General features: G+C 36.3%; 1 protein-coding gene across 2 annotated transcripts; it reads left to right on the forward strand.

Annotated features, from left to right (window-relative positions):
* On the forward strand, positions 1 to 13,307 carry LOC113321655 (DNA-directed RNA polymerase III subunit 1-like). Of its 2 annotated transcripts, XM_026569564.1 has the most exons (28): positions 4 to 200; positions 279 to 408; positions 494 to 643; positions 916 to 1,072; positions 1,313 to 1,497; positions 1,657 to 1,769; positions 1,889 to 1,988; positions 2,156 to 2,371; positions 2,475 to 2,623; positions 2,745 to 2,886; positions 2,976 to 3,116; positions 4,945 to 5,133; positions 5,903 to 6,098; positions 6,913 to 7,006; positions 7,299 to 7,533; positions 7,681 to 7,872; positions 8,557 to 8,655; positions 9,426 to 9,629; positions 9,723 to 10,022; positions 10,708 to 10,855; positions 11,036 to 11,187; positions 11,390 to 11,545; positions 11,623 to 11,739; positions 11,862 to 11,950; positions 12,123 to 12,327; positions 12,481 to 12,683; positions 12,835 to 12,959; positions 13,070 to 13,307. In XM_026569564.1, the coding sequence occupies exons 1-27, from the start codon at positions 121 to 123 to the stop codon at positions 12,884 to 12,886; spliced, it is 4,194 nt and encodes a 1,397-aa protein (XP_026425349.1). In that variant the 5' UTR covers positions 4 to 120; the 3' UTR covers positions 12,887 to 12,959; positions 13,070 to 13,307. The 2 variants fall into 2 exon arrangements, with proteins under 2 accessions (XP_026425350.1, XP_026425349.1); XM_026569565.1 differs by lacking the exons at positions 12,481 to 12,683; positions 12,835 to 12,959; positions 13,070 to 13,307 and having other exon boundaries at positions 1 to 200; positions 12,104 to 12,246.
* Positions 13,308 to 18,617: the final 5,310 nt, after the last annotated feature.

Genomic DNA, 18,617 nt, shown 5'->3' on the forward strand with positions numbered 1-18,617 from the left:
CACACTCCCACATCGTCATCAGGACTTCTTCCCACCTCTTTATTAGTATATTTCACATATTTTTCCCTGTCGGAAACTATTAGGGTTATTTTAGTTTTGCTGCTCAGGCTATCACTATCAATGGCGCCTTTCACACAGACAGACGCCGAAATCCAATTCACTAAACAACCTTATGTAGAAGATGTCGGACCTAGAAAAATGTAAGTAAATTTATAAATCACTAAAATGTTTGATTCAATTGAACATGAAATTAAAATTTCCAATCCTCGAATTTGCAGTAAAAGTATACAGTTTTCGATGATGTCTGGTACTGAAATTATGAAAGCTTCTGAACTTCAAGTGTTCAATAGTGGTTTCTATGATCAAGACAGAAAGCCAAAGAAAAACGCTTTGCTCGATTCTCGTATGGTATGTTTTACTAATCACATTCTAATTTATTGATTTTGAAAACTTTCTATTATGAGTATGTAAATGTAAATGAAATACTTTACAGGGTCCTGCAAACAAGTTCATTACCTGTGCAACATGCCATGGGAGTCTTACAGATTGTCCAGGACATTACGGATACTTTCATCTCATCCTTCCTGTTTTCAATGTTGGATACTTCAACGCTATTCTTAACGTTCTCAAGTGCGTATGTAAGGTAATCAAATTTCCAGTTGTGTGTTCCTAGTTTGTTGTTTGAACCTGTAAGGCGATTTAGTTATCAACGCTATTCTTAATGTTCTCAAGTGCATATGTAAGGTAATCAAATTTCCAGTAGTGTGTTCTTGGTTGTTTTTGAACCTGTAAGGCGGTTTAGTTACAGTAAATAAGGAGCGATGCTATTTCTTATATATTAGTTACTGATTGGTTCAGTCATGCGTTATCGTTATCGGTATTCTTATGAATGATGTTATTGTAAATTTTTACCAGTCTTGTGCTCGAATACTTCTGTCGGACAGAGATCGTATAAGTTACTTAAAGAAGATGAGAAATCCCAAATTGGAGGCTCTGCAGAAGACTGGCCTAGCTAAGGCAATACTAAATAAGTGTAAACCTAAAAAATGCAGCCGATGTGGATACATTAATGGTTTGCCGTCTATCTATCTATCTATCTATCTATCATCTATTTATTTCAGAGTTAGACATATTACATACTACTGTTCTTTGGCTGAATTTTTCTGTTAATAACAAACCGCGAAATTTGTAAAATGTTGTAAACATGTGAACAGTACGTAAAGTTTGACGGTCTGAAACATTATTAAAGTCACACGGAAGTAGCAGTGGTGAGTATTTTGAAGTTTTTTCTTGCTTGAAATCTGTACCGCAGGTGTGGTGAAAAAATCAGGAACTGTTATGGGTATTGTTCACGATCGCTCAAAACTTATGGATGGGGTGACGGAGGAATGCGAGGCAGCAATTTCTAAGACAAAAGACTCCAGGACATCCTTTACAGTTGTTTATGTTCTCAACCCTGTTAGAGTACTTGATCTGTTTAGAAGAATACTTGATCAGGTATGATCTTCTACTGATGATGGTTTTAGGTACATAATATGGGAGTGAACCCCTTGCAAAATCAAATGCCAACGCAAGAAATGTTACACGATTCATTAGCTCGATTCTCTGTTTCTTGCACCTTTTCTTCTTGTTCATCTCATGTTCTTTGTGCTGCAGGACTGTGACCTGCTATACCTCAGTGATAGACCTGAGAAACTCATTATCACAGACATTTTAGTGCCGCCTATTGCAATCCGCCCTTCTGCTTTTGTTGATGGAGGAAAAAACAGGTTGGGTTTATTTAAGTGGCACATTTTAAGTCTACTGCTGTGTTGTTACTATAATTGGTCTTGATTTTTCACCTGACTTTTGATAGTGACTTGTTTATATCTATGTGCTTTTTCTGCAGTAATGAAGATGATATCACTTCCAAACTAAATACAATTATTCAAGCAAATACTTCCCTTCGGCAAGACTTACATTGCACGAGTCCCACATCTAAATGTTTGGTACATTTCAGCGCTCCACATTGTTTGTAGTTTTACTAAATATTTGTGGTATTGGTTTTTATTGACAATACTGCTAATGAATACAATTTGCGTACTTTCCTATTGTAGTTTCTGAGGACTATCTATTATGCGCTAATCTTTATTACCATATACTTGGACTTGTTCAGGCTGCTTGGGAATTACTCCAAGTTGAGGTTGCTCAGTATATCAATAGTGATGTCCGTGGTGTCCCCCTAAGTATGCAGTCCTCAAAACCGTTACGAGGGTTCATCCAGCGTCTCAAAGGGAAACAGGGGCGGTTCCGTGGGAACTTATCTGGAAAACGTGTTGAATATACTGCCAGGACTGTCATCTCACCTGATCCAAATCTTAAGATTACCGAGGTTACATGTTTTTAACACTTTGACTTTTTTATGCACTATATTTGTTCGTGCATCTAATCTTATTAGCTAACCCGTCAGTTGAATGGGTTTTTGGTTGTTTCAGGTGGGCATACCTATCTTGATTGCTCAAGTCTTAACATATCCAGAGCTAGTATCACAGTACAACATAGAGAAGCTAAGGAAATGTGTTGCTAATGGTCCTCAAAAGTATCCAGGAGCGAACTTTATTAGACTAGCTAGTGGTTCATTGCAGTACGTCCTATCATGCATCTTACCCTAAGGATTGCATGAAAAAACTCTGATCTCTTTATCCTCTTTTTTTTTTTGTAAAAAATATATGCAATTCACATTGAGTCGCCTGATCCTTCTTCAGGAATCTGAGATATGGTAGACGGAAAGGTTACGCCGATGCACTCAAATACGGTGATACTGTAGAAAGACATTTAGAAGACGGGGACGTTGTTTTATTTAATCGTCAGCCTAGCTTGCATCGAATGTCTATCATGTCCCACAGGGTATTTTCTTACCTTCTCGTTCGGGCTGTGTTTTAATAATTTTTCCCTTTTTTGCTGTCCTACTGATTTCATCAGGAAAATGCTTGTAGGCAAAAATAATGCCTTGGAGAACATTGAGGTTCAATGAATCTGTTTGTAATCCGTACAATGCTGACTTCGATGGTGATGAGATGAATATGCATGTTCCTCAAACAGAAGAGGCTCGAACAGAGGCTCTCATGCTGATGGGGGTAAATGCTGCAAACTTTGTTCTTTAGTTCTTTTTATGGGTTTCTGTGTTATAAATGTTCTGCGCAGCTCGTTTATTGAGTGTTTTATATGTCTAATGTTTTGCTTGTGATGTGTATTTGCGATGAACTAAACATGATTAAATGTCAAAAAAATTATCTGACTAATGCATTTAAATGTCAATCACCTGCATCCAATTTCAAATAGAGGCATCCAATTTCAAATAGAGGTTGTTGTGCATGTTTTTACCAAAATCACTTTGTTACCCACTTTATTTTGTTGTTGTTGTGCTTCTTACCCGTGTCTTGTTCTGGGGAAGTCATTTAGTAATCTCTGACTGCATATGGATGACAGTAACACTTGGATCCGGAGATATACCAAATACTGACTTCTTTGATGATGTGTACGTATGATGTTGAGTGTCGACCAATGTAAATTTGGTAAAGATTGTAGACGTATTACAGCAAAGTTTTTCTACATCAGTTCTTGGCTTCTCGCAAGAAGTCCTTGATATCATTTGCACCTTTTGAACATATACAGAGCTGATTGATCTAGCTCATAGAACTTTTCTTCATATAATCCTCGGGTTTGTTAAATCCTTCACACAAACCTTCATTTGCACAGTCCCCAGCATCTCATTTACATTCCTTTAAAGCATGGGAATGATGATGCTTACCGAGATCAGTTTATTTATTTTTTTTGATTCAAAAAGAAATTTCATTCATAGTTAAAGAGGGTTTACAAGATTGTCATGATCTACCCATTCTTGTATATCTTGGGGAAGACCATTGTAAAACTCAAAATTTGACTGAGATAATCTAGCCTTTTTAGCCAGTTTATCAGCCAAACCATTAGCTTCTCTCTTAACTGAAATACATTTCCATCTACTGATTTTACTTAAAAGAAACCTAATAATCCAAAACTAAAGATTGGTTCATCCAATGAACATAAGAAATTGGTTCATTGATGGATTTTATTAAAGCTTCACAATCTGATTCAAAGATAATATTGTTGAAGTCCTTTGCAATAGCCAAATTTGCAGCTGCTATCATTGCTTTGCATTCCAGTTCTTCAACTTCTACTCCTCTCTTCATTCCTCCATTGAAGAATTTTCCTCGCACTCCAAGACAGTTACCTGCACAATTTCTTAATATTAGTCCAATGCCTCTTTGTAATGTATCATGCTTGAAAGAAGCATCAAAATTAAATTTAACAAAACCATCATCTGGTAGTTTCCATTTTTGAACCTGCAAAACACCAATACTAGTATTACAAGAATTAGGAACCGTGGAGACCATTCTATTAATGACATCTATGGACATGGCTCTATTAGGACTGATGTTTTGAAAAATCTTAGTACATCTGTCCTTCCATATGGTCCAGACCGACACCATAAGTAGTTTATTAAAATCAGTTCTTGTAAAACCTGCACCAAAAGTAAGATTAGATCCAGCAGAGAACCAAGATAGAATCCAGTTTATGCACACAGCTGTTTAGACCTTACCCAGTATCAAGCATGGGAAATTATCTGTTACTTTGTTTTGATGTTTAAATGTTTAATTCACTTCGGTATTGGAATTGTTTTGCCTTTCTGAGATTGCAAGCTAGTTATATCTTGAATCACCAAATCAATTTCACCAATTTTACCAAACGAAGTGTGCTTACAGGGGTTTGCATACTTTTTGAAGTTCTATGATATGAAAAGATTGTAAATACATATCTATATCAAGTTTTTTCAGTTCACATGTTCCTAATTATTTTCGTTTAGTTTCGACAAAGTTTCCCATATAATCATATGGGACATCTCTGTGTTTGGTTGGCACTTGGCAGGTGCAAAATAATTTGTGTACACCAAAAAATGGAGAAATATTGGTCGCATCTACTCAAGATTTTCTGACATCTTCATTTCTCATTACAAGAAGGGATACATTCTATGACCGTGCATCCTTTTCACTTATGTGTTCTTATATGGGTGATGCTATGGATGCTATTGATTTGCCAACACCAGCTTTAATTAAGGTAAACACAGGGCCTGGTAATGCACTTCTATCACAGATATAATAATCAACCTTCATCATTATAAAGAGGATCCATAATGAGGATCAGGGTTAGCATTTCTGTCAGAGATCTTCTTTTTGTCACACTGAGTTCTACGTGGTTCCCTTAACCTATTTTCGTTAGGGAATAACTATCTTTCTGCTACAACGCTAATGCTATCAAGTAGAAAACGTTCCAAATTTTTTTTTTCGTTTTATGACTTTAATATTGTTTTTCAGGGTGAGTATATGCATGTTGCCTTAGCATATCAATTCTATCTACATAGAACTCAATTTTGTCTAATAGAGCACCCTGTAAACATTTAATAGATTGTGTCAGCAGCATGAATTTGCCATTTCATAAATTGTAAGAAGGATTATTTCTATTTTCCACTTCTTAAATCAAGAGATTCACCAACGGGATCATCATCCAAATGGGCGCAGACATCGAACGTGGCTTCCATTATGCAGAATAGTTGGAATATTTTGATTTTTTTCTTTTAATTTTGAAATATGATGTGAATGCCAGCTGTGTTACCTAATTGTTTCAAATATGTCTATATTTGGCTTGTAATATTATGTTTAGTTAGATACCGGCTGTCTCTTCAACTGCAGTTTTCTTTATCTTTTCGTTTACTTTTTTCTTACAAATTTGTTAAATCTTGTTTGAATTTCATTGTTTTGTCCTATCCCTTGCTCTTTACATCTATTATTTCAATTTGAACTTATTTATAAGAATTTGGTATTAACAGCCAGTAGAGCTTTGGACTGGAAAACAACTATTCAACGTTCTAATTCGTCCTCATGCTCAGATGAGGGTCTTTGTGAACCTCACGGTTTTTGAAAAATCTTATAGTAAGGGCAGAGAAACATTGTGTCCAAACGATGGATTTGTCTATTTTCGGAATAGTGAACTTATATGTGGGCAACTGGGTAAAGCTACTTTAGGTAGGTTCCTTTCTCTCCTCATTTATCTAATCGTTGCTAGATCTGTTTATTTTATTTCGTCATTATCAGTTGAGTTGAACTGCTACAACACTTATTTATTTGCATGTGATTTATAACAATTGATATATTTAGTTTGGGAGGGTTTGTTTAGACTAGCTACATTATGAAGCATCTCGGGCATCTACTATTATTATTCAATCTTGTAAAAAAGTTGTCACTGGCAAGTAAATCGCTACATCCTAGAGTACTCAACCTCTTTTAAATCTTGACACAGAGAGGTATTGAGTTAATTGATGGCCCAGAGAACCTTCACTTTTCAGTTGCGGTTTGGTTTGTGAAAATTTTCCAATTGGCTGTTCACATTTACATGATTCAACTGGTCATTTCTCCCACACGCTCAAGCATTCAATAGAATAGACAAGCAAATGTTTATTGAATGATTCACATTTACATGATTCAACATTATGCTTGTTCTCTGCACTATTGTTCAACTTTTGTCAGTTATCAGTTTTCAGAGCAAAACTTGATCCACCCTAGTTATAATATCTAGCATCGGTCATTGTGTCTTGTAGTCTGTATATCTATGTTGTCAATTTGTTGTTCATTAGAGATCTATCTCTCTATTGTGGGATTGCATGTAAAAAGCCTATATTGTGCCACATCATATTTGATCGTTTCATATGGCGCATGACCGCGGCTGTTTGCTTTCTATTGATATTGAGATTATGTTTGGATTTTATCTATTACAGGTATTTGTTTGAGTTCTTGATCTTCTAGTTGACTTTTTCTTTTCCCCCCTTGAATCGACGGCTAGGAAATGGCAATAAAGATGGACTTTTCTCAGTTCTTCTTAGAGATTATGATGCACATGCGGCTGCATCTTGTATGAACCGTCTAGCCAAATTGAGGTAATAACCCTTCACAGGTATTGACGCCCCTGCGTCAGGTATATAGGCTTATGATCTCTTTGTTTCACGTATGATTTTCTTATCTATCACTTCTGATGATTGCTTATTTGACACAATCACTAGGTCATGTATGGTTACCTTTGTTTTATTTGATGTTTTTCTTATCCTGCTTAATGAAATTGCCTAAGCCCCACATTGACATATGCCTTGTATCTCATTTAGTTGATTCTTCCTAAAAACTAAGATCCGTACTTGTACTTACACTCTTAATTATTATTTTTCTTCCTTGAAGTGCCCGTTGGATTGGGAACCATGGGTTCTCGATTGGTATTAGTGATGTCCAACCTGGAAAGTCTCTAAGCGATAAAAAACAAAAAAAAATTGATAAGGGTAAAGAAAAGTGTGATAAATTGATTGAGCATTACAAGACAGGAAAACTTGAACTTCAACCAGGTTGTGATGCCGCTCAAACACTGGAAGCTGAGATAACTGGTATTCTGAATAATATCAGGGAAAAGGCTGCAACCGTAAGTTACAATAATTGGTTGCAATTGCTTAATATTTATATTTAGAAGATATGAATAAATATTGGTGATTAAGTGTTAGTGTATACTTGTGTAATTTCACTGTTATTGTAGTGTGTTTGTTTATTTCTCCTTTTTAACTGGTTTCAGGTTTGTATGGAAAACCTACATTGGAGGAATAGCCCTTTGATTATGTCACAATGTGGATCCAAAGGGTCTCCTAGTAATATTACTCAGATGATTGCATGTGTTGGTCAACAATCAGTTGGGGGCCGCCGTGCCATGAACGGCTTTATTGATCGAAGTCTTCCCCACTTCCCTAGGAACTCAGTCACACCTGATGCAAGTTCAATTTCTCTTTTTCACTATTCATATACTATTATCTTTTGTTCTCGTTCAAGTATCCTTTTTATTGCTTTTATTTCTTTATTCAACGCATATCTTTCAGGAATTAGTTTCCTGGTGCATTATTCCCTCAAATAATAATTTTGAAGCATGCAAACATTCAATTTTGTTTGCCACTGTAGATTTGTGTAGTTATAAATGGCATGAGCTGGTATCATGTAAAAGTGGCATTCATCTAGTATACATGTTGAGGATGAGATTACTTATAAAACAAACTGACACACGTAATATCGTTTTCTGTTTATCAAAGCTTATTCCTGCAGTAATTCATCTTCATTGACTCTGTTTGATCTTTGTAACCAGAATGATCCACCAAAATAAACCTTCCCCTCCTCTGTGCTAGGAAGAACAGGAGGATCTGGACGAAACCGGTGAATGGAAAGGGAGAAAGCGAAGGATAAATTCCACTTTCACTTGGATTTCTTCCATTTCATCTATTTTCTATCTATCCTCCTCGGTTTCTAAAAATAGGGAAGGGGAAGGGTCGGTCGATCTTTTTCCCTATGATTCTTATCCCAGGATATGTTTTCTCTTTTCCAAGAGATAAGTTTCTTTGTCTTATTCAGTTGGTGAAGCAAACGTCGTAGTTAGATATTGCTGAGATATTTAATATACTTTCAGGCGAAAGGTTTTGTTGAGAACTCATTCTACACTGGCTTGACTGCCACTGAATTTTTCTTCCATACTATGGGAGGGCGTGAAGGTCTTGTGGATACTGCGGTAACTTTCTTCAATCTGGTCAATTTATTTGTATCATATTTTTGAACACCAAAGTTTGCTCGAGATTGTTAGCCTAATTGTACCATTTCATTGATTTTGTTTGCTTGTTTTGAATATATGTTTTGCATTTGTTCCATATACACATATATGTAAGCCGATTCTACAAAAAATCCTAGCTCTCAACTGTCATAACATACCTCATTAATGTAAGTCGCATGCAAGCATGATTAGTTTCTGTTTCTTTTTTTGTATGAATGGTCATTATCTGAACTAAAAGCCACGTACGTTTCTTCTGTTAATGTTAAAAGAATCTCCAAAATTGTTTCCCAGTGTATCCTTCCAATGGTCTACGTGGACTACGCCTATAAATTAAAAGGTAATTAGCAGCCATAACTGAGGGTGAAAGCAAATCGTGCATCCATTTTCTCAAGGTAGCATAGAAAAAATGCTGAAAGGAGAACAATACTTCGATACAAAATGTTGTCTTCCCGCTTAGGGTTTAATTTCTATTTCCTAATGTAACTTCATTAAGCTGGTGTATTAGACATATTCAAACTGAGGATATTCTTTTATGTGTATCGAGTGTGTTCCCTTTATCATCCATAGTTGCTGATGTTATCTGCAGTGATGAATCAATTTTTATACTTTTTAGTTGCTCAATTTGTTACATGTCATGTTATGCTTTTCTAATGCTTTAGAGTAGTGTGTACTCTCATTAGCCATTTGCACCTTTGCGTCTTACAGATAGAGCAAATTTGTAACTGTTGCAGGTGAAAACTGCTGACACTGGGTACATGTCTCGTAGATTGATCAAAGCCTTGGAAGATCTTTCGATTCATTATGATAATACAGTTCGCAGTGCTAGTGGTGGTGTTGTCCAATTTCTCTATGGAGATGATGGCATGGATCCCTCTAGAATGGAAGGAAAGGATGGAACTCCCTTAAATTTGGATAGATTATACATGAAAGTGAAGGTTCAGTTTCTTTTAATTACTTTTCACCTTCTTTGTGGTTACCAAATATATACATATATGTAATGAACTCTCAGACCTATACCCCTTGCACAGGCTACCTGCCCTGCCAGAGGTCATTTCAGCTTGTCTCCTACAGAGATCTTCGAACTTGTTGTAGCTAGACTCTCAAAACATGATATGACCCCAGAAGGTGGTTGCTCTGATGCCTTTAAGAAATCTCTGTTGGATGAAGAAGGTTTTATGCAAAATAAAGAAGGTGGTTTTCTTGGTAAATGCATCACTTCACTGAAGAACACAAGAAGGGATTTGCAATTGGATGGAGAGAAAAGGGGCTCCGAGTCTCTAGAAAAGGTCTCTGCAAATATAGCTGGAATTACTTTGCAACAGCTACAGGTAAACCTACAAATACCTGTATATAAGCATAACTACTTATTTTTTCAAGTAACTTTCTCATGATCAACCATATGTTCAACTTGTAATATTCATGCACCGAAATATTTATGGTTTTTTTATGGAACTACCTGCAAATAATGGTTCCAAATCCCTAATTAGTAATTACGATATCATGTAATATGAGCTTGACATTCCTGATGTTTTTAACTGATAGTATAAATATTTTCATATCTCTATTTAAGTCCATAACCAACACTTGAACTGTTGCTAGTTTTGGAATAGAACTCCCAAGAGAGTATGGACAGCAATGCCACTATCTCGATCTTATACAAGCCTTCTGATCTTCTAATCTATCGACTCCTTGATGGATTTGTTAAACCCTCATAATTGCTAGGATGTTTGCAAATTGTAGTATAATGCCCATTTACTCAGTGGACCTTTGGGTCAACGGAGCTGTCTGCTTTGTCTTACAACCCAGATAATATAAGGAGTTCAACAAGTCCAATTATTTTGCATCAATATTTCTATTAAGAAGTAACGTCACAGTTATAGACGCTTCATAGTTCCTGATAGGATTGTAGTGGCATAAGTAATAACCTGCGTGGCTTAGTCATGCAGTACGATATGTACCCCCTTACGTCTGTGGTTACCACCACGTATTTTGATTCTTCAATTTAAATTGTAGGTTTTTTTAGAAACCTGTATTTCTCGTTACCATTTAAAGAGAATTGAAGCTGGATCTGCAATCGGAGCTATTGGAGCTCAAAGTATCGGAGAACCTGGAACACAAATGACCCTGAAAACTTTCCACTTTGCTGGAGTTGCTAGCATGAGTATCCTCTATATGATGACAATAATTCTAATATTTTTTTTTCTTTTATGTAACTCTAAGCTAGATTTATTTCCTTGGAGTTTATTTTTAGTTCCATTTCCTGGCAATCTATGGTGCATTTCTCTAGTTCATCACAGTCTTGAGAGGGGGTAGTAATGTGATCCATTAACTCGGGCATCAGATGTTACACTTGGAGTTCCTCGCATCAAGGAAATCATTAACGGCGCTAAAAATATCAGTACACCCATTATTACCGCTACACTTGAATGTAAAAATGATGCTAAATCTGCCCGACTAGTGCAAGGCTGTATTGAGAAAACAGTTTTGGGCGAGGTATATTTTTCATGAGCATTTTTGTACTATGTCGACCTCAAATTTTATCCCATTGAGATTCCACATTGGCATGCATCCTTTTGTGAAGAAAAATCACACGTCCGTGGTTACATATGTTGTTTGGTTGAGTTTTATCTGAACATTGTTTTCCTACGGGAGTTCAAATGACATGGATCATGTGAGTCTTGACGTTTGCTCGCAGATTGCAGAAAGCATGAAAATCATTTTCACATCGAGACAAGCATGCATACTTGTTACGTTGGACATAGAATTGATTCAACGTTCACAGTTGAAGATCTCTGCTCACAGTGTACAGCAATCTATTTGGCGCCATCCTAAAGCAAAATTAAAGGCCCAGGTGTGTGTTGTACCGCCTTGAATGTTTTTGTCATTCTACATGCCATCACTATAACATTACACTTCATGTTGTCACAGCATGTCGAGGTATTGAATGATAGAAAGCTGAGAATTCATGCTCCTGTGGATGATAGAACTAAGATTCATTTTGAATTGCACTCGCTGAAATCTATGCTTCCCAAGGTCATTGTAATGGTGAGATATGACATGTTGTTCTAAAGAATACATTAATTAATATAGTTGATAATCCATTGGAGCGGCTTAGAGCTAAGGGTTTGCAATTTAAACTTCTTCCTTTTTTGTCTTTTTACATGCAGGGTATACCAACAGTTGAACGTGCAATTATAAATAAGCTTAAGGATAAGCGCGGTAAGGAGACGGGCGAGCACAACTTGCTTGTGGAAGGGTTAGTTTTTTTTTCATCTCCTATTTTTGTGGATGATATTGATAAATCATGAAAATCTTGCACTTAACCTCGATATTATTATTCGGGTGGCTACAAAAACATGTTTACTAAAGTTGCATGATCTGTTTTTATTATCTGCTATGAATCTTACAGGGGTAATGTGTGCTCGCAGTACTAACCTTCGAGCTGTCATGGGGACTCTTGGAGTTGATGGATGTAACACAACAAGTAACCATATCATAGAAGTCCAAGAAACACTTGGAATCGAGGCCGCGAGAAAATGCATCATTGATGAAATAAATTACACCATGAAAGGGCATGGAATGACCATAGACATTCGCCACATGATGCTTTTAGGGGATTTAATGACATCGAAAGTGAGTTACTTGGTTCCATTTTATCTGTAATTCATGCATTATTATTTCAAAATCTTAAAACTGGAGGGCCTTTGAATCCGACATGGCGATATTATTGGTTTTTAGTCTTCAAAAGATGTTATGTAATATCTGATCTGGTTATTGTGGCAACAGGGTGAGGTGTTAGGTATCACAAGATTTGGCATCCAAAAGATGAAAGAAAGTGTGCTTATGTTGGCGTCATTTGAAAAAACGGCGGATCATCTGTTTAATGCTTCAGTAAACGGAAGAGATGACAAGATTGAAGGGGTGAGCGAATGCATCATCATGGGTATTCCAATGCAGATAGGCACTGGAATACTTAAAATTAGACAAAGGTAATATACGTATTTATCCATTTCTGATTTTGATATTGCTGCTGAAACATTTCATGTTTATGGTAGTATGATATACGGAGTACTTTTTTGTAAATTACTATATGAACTTTTAGAAGCCTGCGGAAAACCTAAATATTCTTCATTTTATCAGACTTGAGCATGTCCCGCAACTTGATTACGGGCCTGAATCAATTTTCTCGTGATGATGAAGTGACAAAGATTTCATTTTTCAACATGTTGGAGTCCCTCTTTTCATCATCAGGACTTGGTACAACAGTAAGTATGCTTTTTGAATACAATAATAGCTTTATTACCTACTTAAGTCATTATTTGATCTGTTAGTACATGTTGTTAGTGCTTAAACTTGTGCTGATTGTATTTCTCAGGTATATAGGCGATGTTGGCATAAGTGGAAAAATATGCTGCTAAAGACATAACTGGCGTCATTGATAAATGAAAAAGAAAACCTAATGACAATACATGGCAATACTTGGGGAGAAAAAATTTGCTCTATCTGAGGTCACCTAACCCATCATTTAACCATAGTTAAACGAATTTTTAGCTGTCAAAACAATATTCAACATACTTTTAAAGATTATCTCAGTACATCTTTATTTTTTGCAAGTGAAGATTCTCTAAAATCGTGGAAACCTAAAACCGATGGTATCATCGCATCTAAGATTTTGGTCGAGAACAAAAAACTTTTCTTTTAATTTGTGAAAATTGAAGACTAGAGTAACACAGACATTTCAACTTGAAAAACAAAGGCAAAAGTAGCCTTCAAGATTACCCACAAACATAAACCAGGTAGTGTGTTAGTTAAAGATTTTGATTTGGTTTGATCGAAATGTTATTATCAAACATGAAGACTTTATACCTCTTTATACTGTTGTTATGAGTACAAACATTTTATCATCATGTTTACCCCTTCTTTCACTACTCAACAAGACATGAAATTTTCATTGACAGTAGTTGTCAAATGTATGTTATCTTTCAAATTTTCATACTCTACAGGATAGTTTTGAAATGCTACGAACTCTTGGAACAACTGTAATAAGATTTTGATTTGGTTTGTATGCTAGTAGTATCATTAAATTTCAATCGTTTTTTCGTCCTCGGGTACAATTGGAATTTTTTCTACCAAAAACCATTAATTCGATTGGCCAAATGATTCATCTGTTTCAAATTAATGTAGGCCTCATTTTTCACTATTACAGTGTAAATGGTGGCTGAAACAAGAAAAACGTTTGATGATTCTCAATACACCAATATCCAGCTTGAAACGGACATAAGATCAATCTAAAGTCTTAATACACAAAGATCCAGCTTGAAACTGACATAAGACCGATCTAAACTTTTCTTTGAACTATTATTACTAGCAGTAGAATCCCATATGTATTTTCACATTGCACCAACAATTTGCATCTCTGTAAACATAAGAACCAGGGATCACAAGAGGAAAATTTAGTTCGAGAGAATCAGAGAAAATTCCAACGCAATGTAACCATATGAACCAGAACACATAACATCAGACCATCATTCGAACACTAACCTCTAGTTTGAAGAACGAGGGAAAATGGGTTGTGTGAATGAAAGAAAAAATAACAAAAACAGCTGGGCAATAATTTACGTAGCTAAAAAGTCGAAACTTAATCCTTTAAAATACGGCTAGATATGTTTACATAAAACTGTGGTTAGAACAAGGGTTAACTGACGTCAAAAAAGGCCACATGTTGGGCTATTCTGCTGCTAGAGCAAAAATTTTTCCAGTGGAGTAGTTGGCTGGAGATATGTGATTAGAAGGCAGAAAGTGGACAGAAAATTCGTATCAAGGAAACACTTCAGTGGCAGATAGGTCTACTGAAAGAGGTAAGAATGTGATGTGGCGCCATCATGATGTTACAATATGTTGAATTTGGAATTTATGCGCGAAGTGATTTGGTACTGGTATAATCTGGATCTGAAGTTTTCGTTGCTTACTATCCCAAATGATTCGAAGCTTTGTAAACGATGATATAGTTACTAAAAATCAATTTTGAATCCTGCTTTCCAGTATTGTAACTTGAAGATGATGAAATTTCAGTGCAAGACTAACACCAGCTTAAAGCTTGAGAAAGATAAATAAAATCAGATCACAACATGAGTTTCTGTGTTACTCTCCATCACTAATTGTGTTGCGCTAAAATCTAAAACACACACTGTTTGAATTTCCTACACAATATGTGGGGTTTAGGTGTTGCACATGCATTTTTTAACTCTGTAACTCGGTGGAGTACCATAGTATTCTTTGACAATACGCATGTAGTAGAAAGCTAAATGCTATGAAGGATGCGGCAGTGGTGCTGAATAACTCTAGACTTCAGTTGGCAACTATGTTGAAGCAAAAATCTCGTAATAATCGGCTGGTTGAGGGAGCTAGTAATACTAGTTTCTTTCTTACTATAGTATTCGTATTCGTATTCTTTTTTCTTTTTTTTTGAAAAGACTAGTATTCGTATTCGTAGGAGCACTAATACTATTTTTGAATTGGTGATTCTAATGGAGTCGCTATTTCTGATGTTGACCAAATGAGAGATCATGTGGTCAGTTTCTATGAGGCAAAATTCAATGGGGATACTTCTATTTTGAAAGATTCCTTATTTGATAATCATCATGAAATGGATTACTCAGGAGGATGGATAGGATTCCAACGGCAGTTGGAATTAAAGATGTAGTCGGTTTGGGTGTTGACAGTGCTCTAGGGCCAGATGGGTTTGTTGGTTTCTTTTATAGACATTGTTGGGAGATTATTTGTGATGATTTAATCAAGTCAATTTTGTTTTGTTGGCAAACAAATATATGCCTCGTGGAGTTAACTCTAGCTTGCTGTTGCCTAAGATAACAGGTGCTAATGCACTTTCTAATTTCAGACAATAGGTTTAAGTAATTTCTTTTTAAAGATTTTTACTAAAATCTTAGCTACAAGATTGAGAGGTGTCTTGGGCAAATTGGTTTCTGAAGAACAAGTTGCTTTTATGAAAGGAAGGAACATTTATGAAAATATCAGTCTTGCTTCTGAAATGATTAATGAATTGCAAAGTAAGAGAAAGGATGGTAATTTGGGTCCAAAGCTAAACATTACTCAAGCTTTTGACACGGTTAGTTGGTCTTTTATCATGGAAGTTTTTAGAAGGTATGGTTTTTCGGAAGACTGGTGTGCAATCGGACATGATTTCTGTTCTTTTCAATGGGAGTCCGGAGGTTTTTTTCAAGATAGATAGAGGGGTTCGTCAAAGTGATCCTCTTTCTCCTCTTATTTTTGTCTTGATTGAGGATGTTTTGAGTAGAAATATCTCAAAACTTTTCATTGAAGGTAAAATGACTCACTTGGTATTTCTCCTACTCATTTATTTTCTGTGGATGATACTATTAATTTTTGCAAGGGTAACATGAAGAGCTTGAGAAATCTGGTGGCTTTACTAGATTCTTACCAACAAGCTTCATGCCAAACGTTAGTCGTCAGAAAAGTAAATTGTATTATGTGTGGGGGGGGGGGGGATCTTTAAATAGACGCAATACAATTTCTGATTTTCTTTAGATGAATGTAACTTCTTTTCCGGATAGATATTTAGGTGTTCAAATAATGCCTGGTACTGTTAGATATCAGCATATTAACAATGTTGTGGAGAAATTAAAAGAACAACTCTCAGGTTGAAGGGGCAACTTTCTTTCTTTTCAAGACAGGGTGGCAGTGGTGAAATATGTGATTGCGAGTTATTCCATTCATAATATGGCGGTGTACAGATGGCGTAGGAAATTTATTCATCAATGTGAAGTGGCGATTTGTAATTTTTTTATGGACTGGTGATTCTGTAGTTAGGAGAGATTTTGTGATGGCTTATGACAAAGTTTGTGCTCCTTATGAGGAAGGCGATCTGGGTACTACTCAGATGAGATGCATGAATAAAGATTTGTTGATGAAACTTAGGTGGAACATTAAAACTTTGGTGGAATGTTAAAACTTCAAACAAAAGATGGGCTAAATTTTTTAGAGCTAAATTTATCAACAGAAAGGGTCAGCTTGTTGGTTGCATTAAATCCACTATTTTCCCGGGGATAAAGTGGGTTTATAATGATGTTGAGAAAAATATTAGGGTGCTGATTGGTGATGCCCGGGAAGCATCTTTTTATTTTGATCTATGGTGCGGGGAAAATGGCATTGCTGATAGCTTGGGAGATCAGAATTTTGACCGTTCCATTTTGGTTAGCGACATGCTAAACAATGGCAACTGGTCCCTTACATATTCGTGTCTTGATAACATGACTAATGCAGGTATTGACGTGACCAGATTACCAAATCCTCTTGATGTGGATGATCAGCGTGTTTGGAAGCCGGAGTACAAGGGAACTTTCACCATGAGATCAACAAAACAAATTGTTAGAAGGCGTTATGAGGAGCTGGAAGGTGCTAAATTATTGTGGAGGTCGTCGTTGCATCCAAACTTGGCAGCACAAAATTGGAAGATTCTCAGAGGGGCGTGCGCTACTCTTGACAAAATTAGAAGCAGATTCAAGATTCAAGTTATCAACAAATGTTCGTTTGTGTAATAAGGAGGAAGAATCTCTTGAGCATATAATTTCTTCGTGTGATTTTGCAGTGAAGGCTTGGACGTGGATTGAAATATCTATAGTATTCATATGCACCAAAATTTAGTGACAACGTATAAATCATCTAAAGGTAAGTCTCGTATGTTTAAAGACTTATGGTTGTTAGCTATTACTGTTACAAGGTCGTAGTTGTGGTTGACTAGAAAGAATACTCAATTAGACTGAAGGGGTGTATGCGAAATACTCTAAAGGATTTGAAGGTGCTGAATTTATTTCATGTAATTCATAGAAGAATTCAAGTTAAGGATCCAGTTAAATGTTTTTGAGTTCCACCTGAACACAATGAGATAATGATTTGTTGTGACGGAGCAGCAAGGGGAAATCCAGGGAGAGCCGGTGCAGTGATGCATCATTCTAGTGCTAATGTGCTGGGAGCAATGATTTGGCACTAACTACTTGGCGGAGCTGTTCCGTGTGATTGTTAGTTAAGAATGCGTTGTGAAGTTTGGTTTTGAAGATGTTTGCTCTAGAACTGATTCTATGGGAGCGATTTTGGTTTTTTCAAATGGTATTCATGCAATTCCATGGTTCTTAAGGCATAGATGGGTTGCTGCAAGGTCTTTATACAACGATGTTCGTTTTGTTCACACTTATAGGGAGGCGAATTTTTCTGCGGATACAATGGCTAAAAGGGGGTGTTTGCTGGATAATGAAGAAGAGCAGTTCCTATGGACTCAACAAATCCTTGTTTTGTTGATGTTGATCCCACTATGGACTCAACAAACATGAAAAATGGATGTACAAACCAATAAATTTGTTGGGTTTTTTGAGTGAGATGGAACATGTAGCGCGCGCTTGAAGGAATGTCGGGTGACCATAGAACAAGCGCTGGCGTTGGAAGGAAGATCGCTAGAGTTGGAAGGAAAAACGCCAGCGTTTGAAGAAAAAACTCCCCATGCTTTTCTCTCTCCCAAACCCGGTTATTATATTTATGGTTTATTTTTTGTTATTATATTAGTTTTCTTTAAGTGAGAAAATTACAAAAGGTTTTTACAAGAATCTAGATGGGAGCCTAGCAAAAAGATGGGCTCCAACACCTATTTTAATGGCTAAACCTATTCTAATGAAAAGAAAATTACCAACATTGATATTTACATCATGCGTAGCTATGTAGGTCTTTAACCTTTTCAAAGATAGTTTTAATACCAAGCTCACCCAAGGTAGTAAAAGCTAGGGTGCCAAAACTATAACCATTAGCACTACATACATCAACGTATTTATCCCGCTTACGTTCAATAGCTTTAGTCAAGGCAAGGCCCGTTTTAAAGGCTTGCACACCACCCCAAC

This window comes from Papaver somniferum, chromosome 11, assembly GCF_003573695.1.
Source record: "Papaver somniferum cultivar HN1 chromosome 11, ASM357369v1, whole genome shotgun sequence".
In the NCBI taxonomy this organism is placed as follows: domain Eukaryota; kingdom Viridiplantae; phylum Streptophyta; class Magnoliopsida; order Ranunculales; family Papaveraceae; genus Papaver; species Papaver somniferum.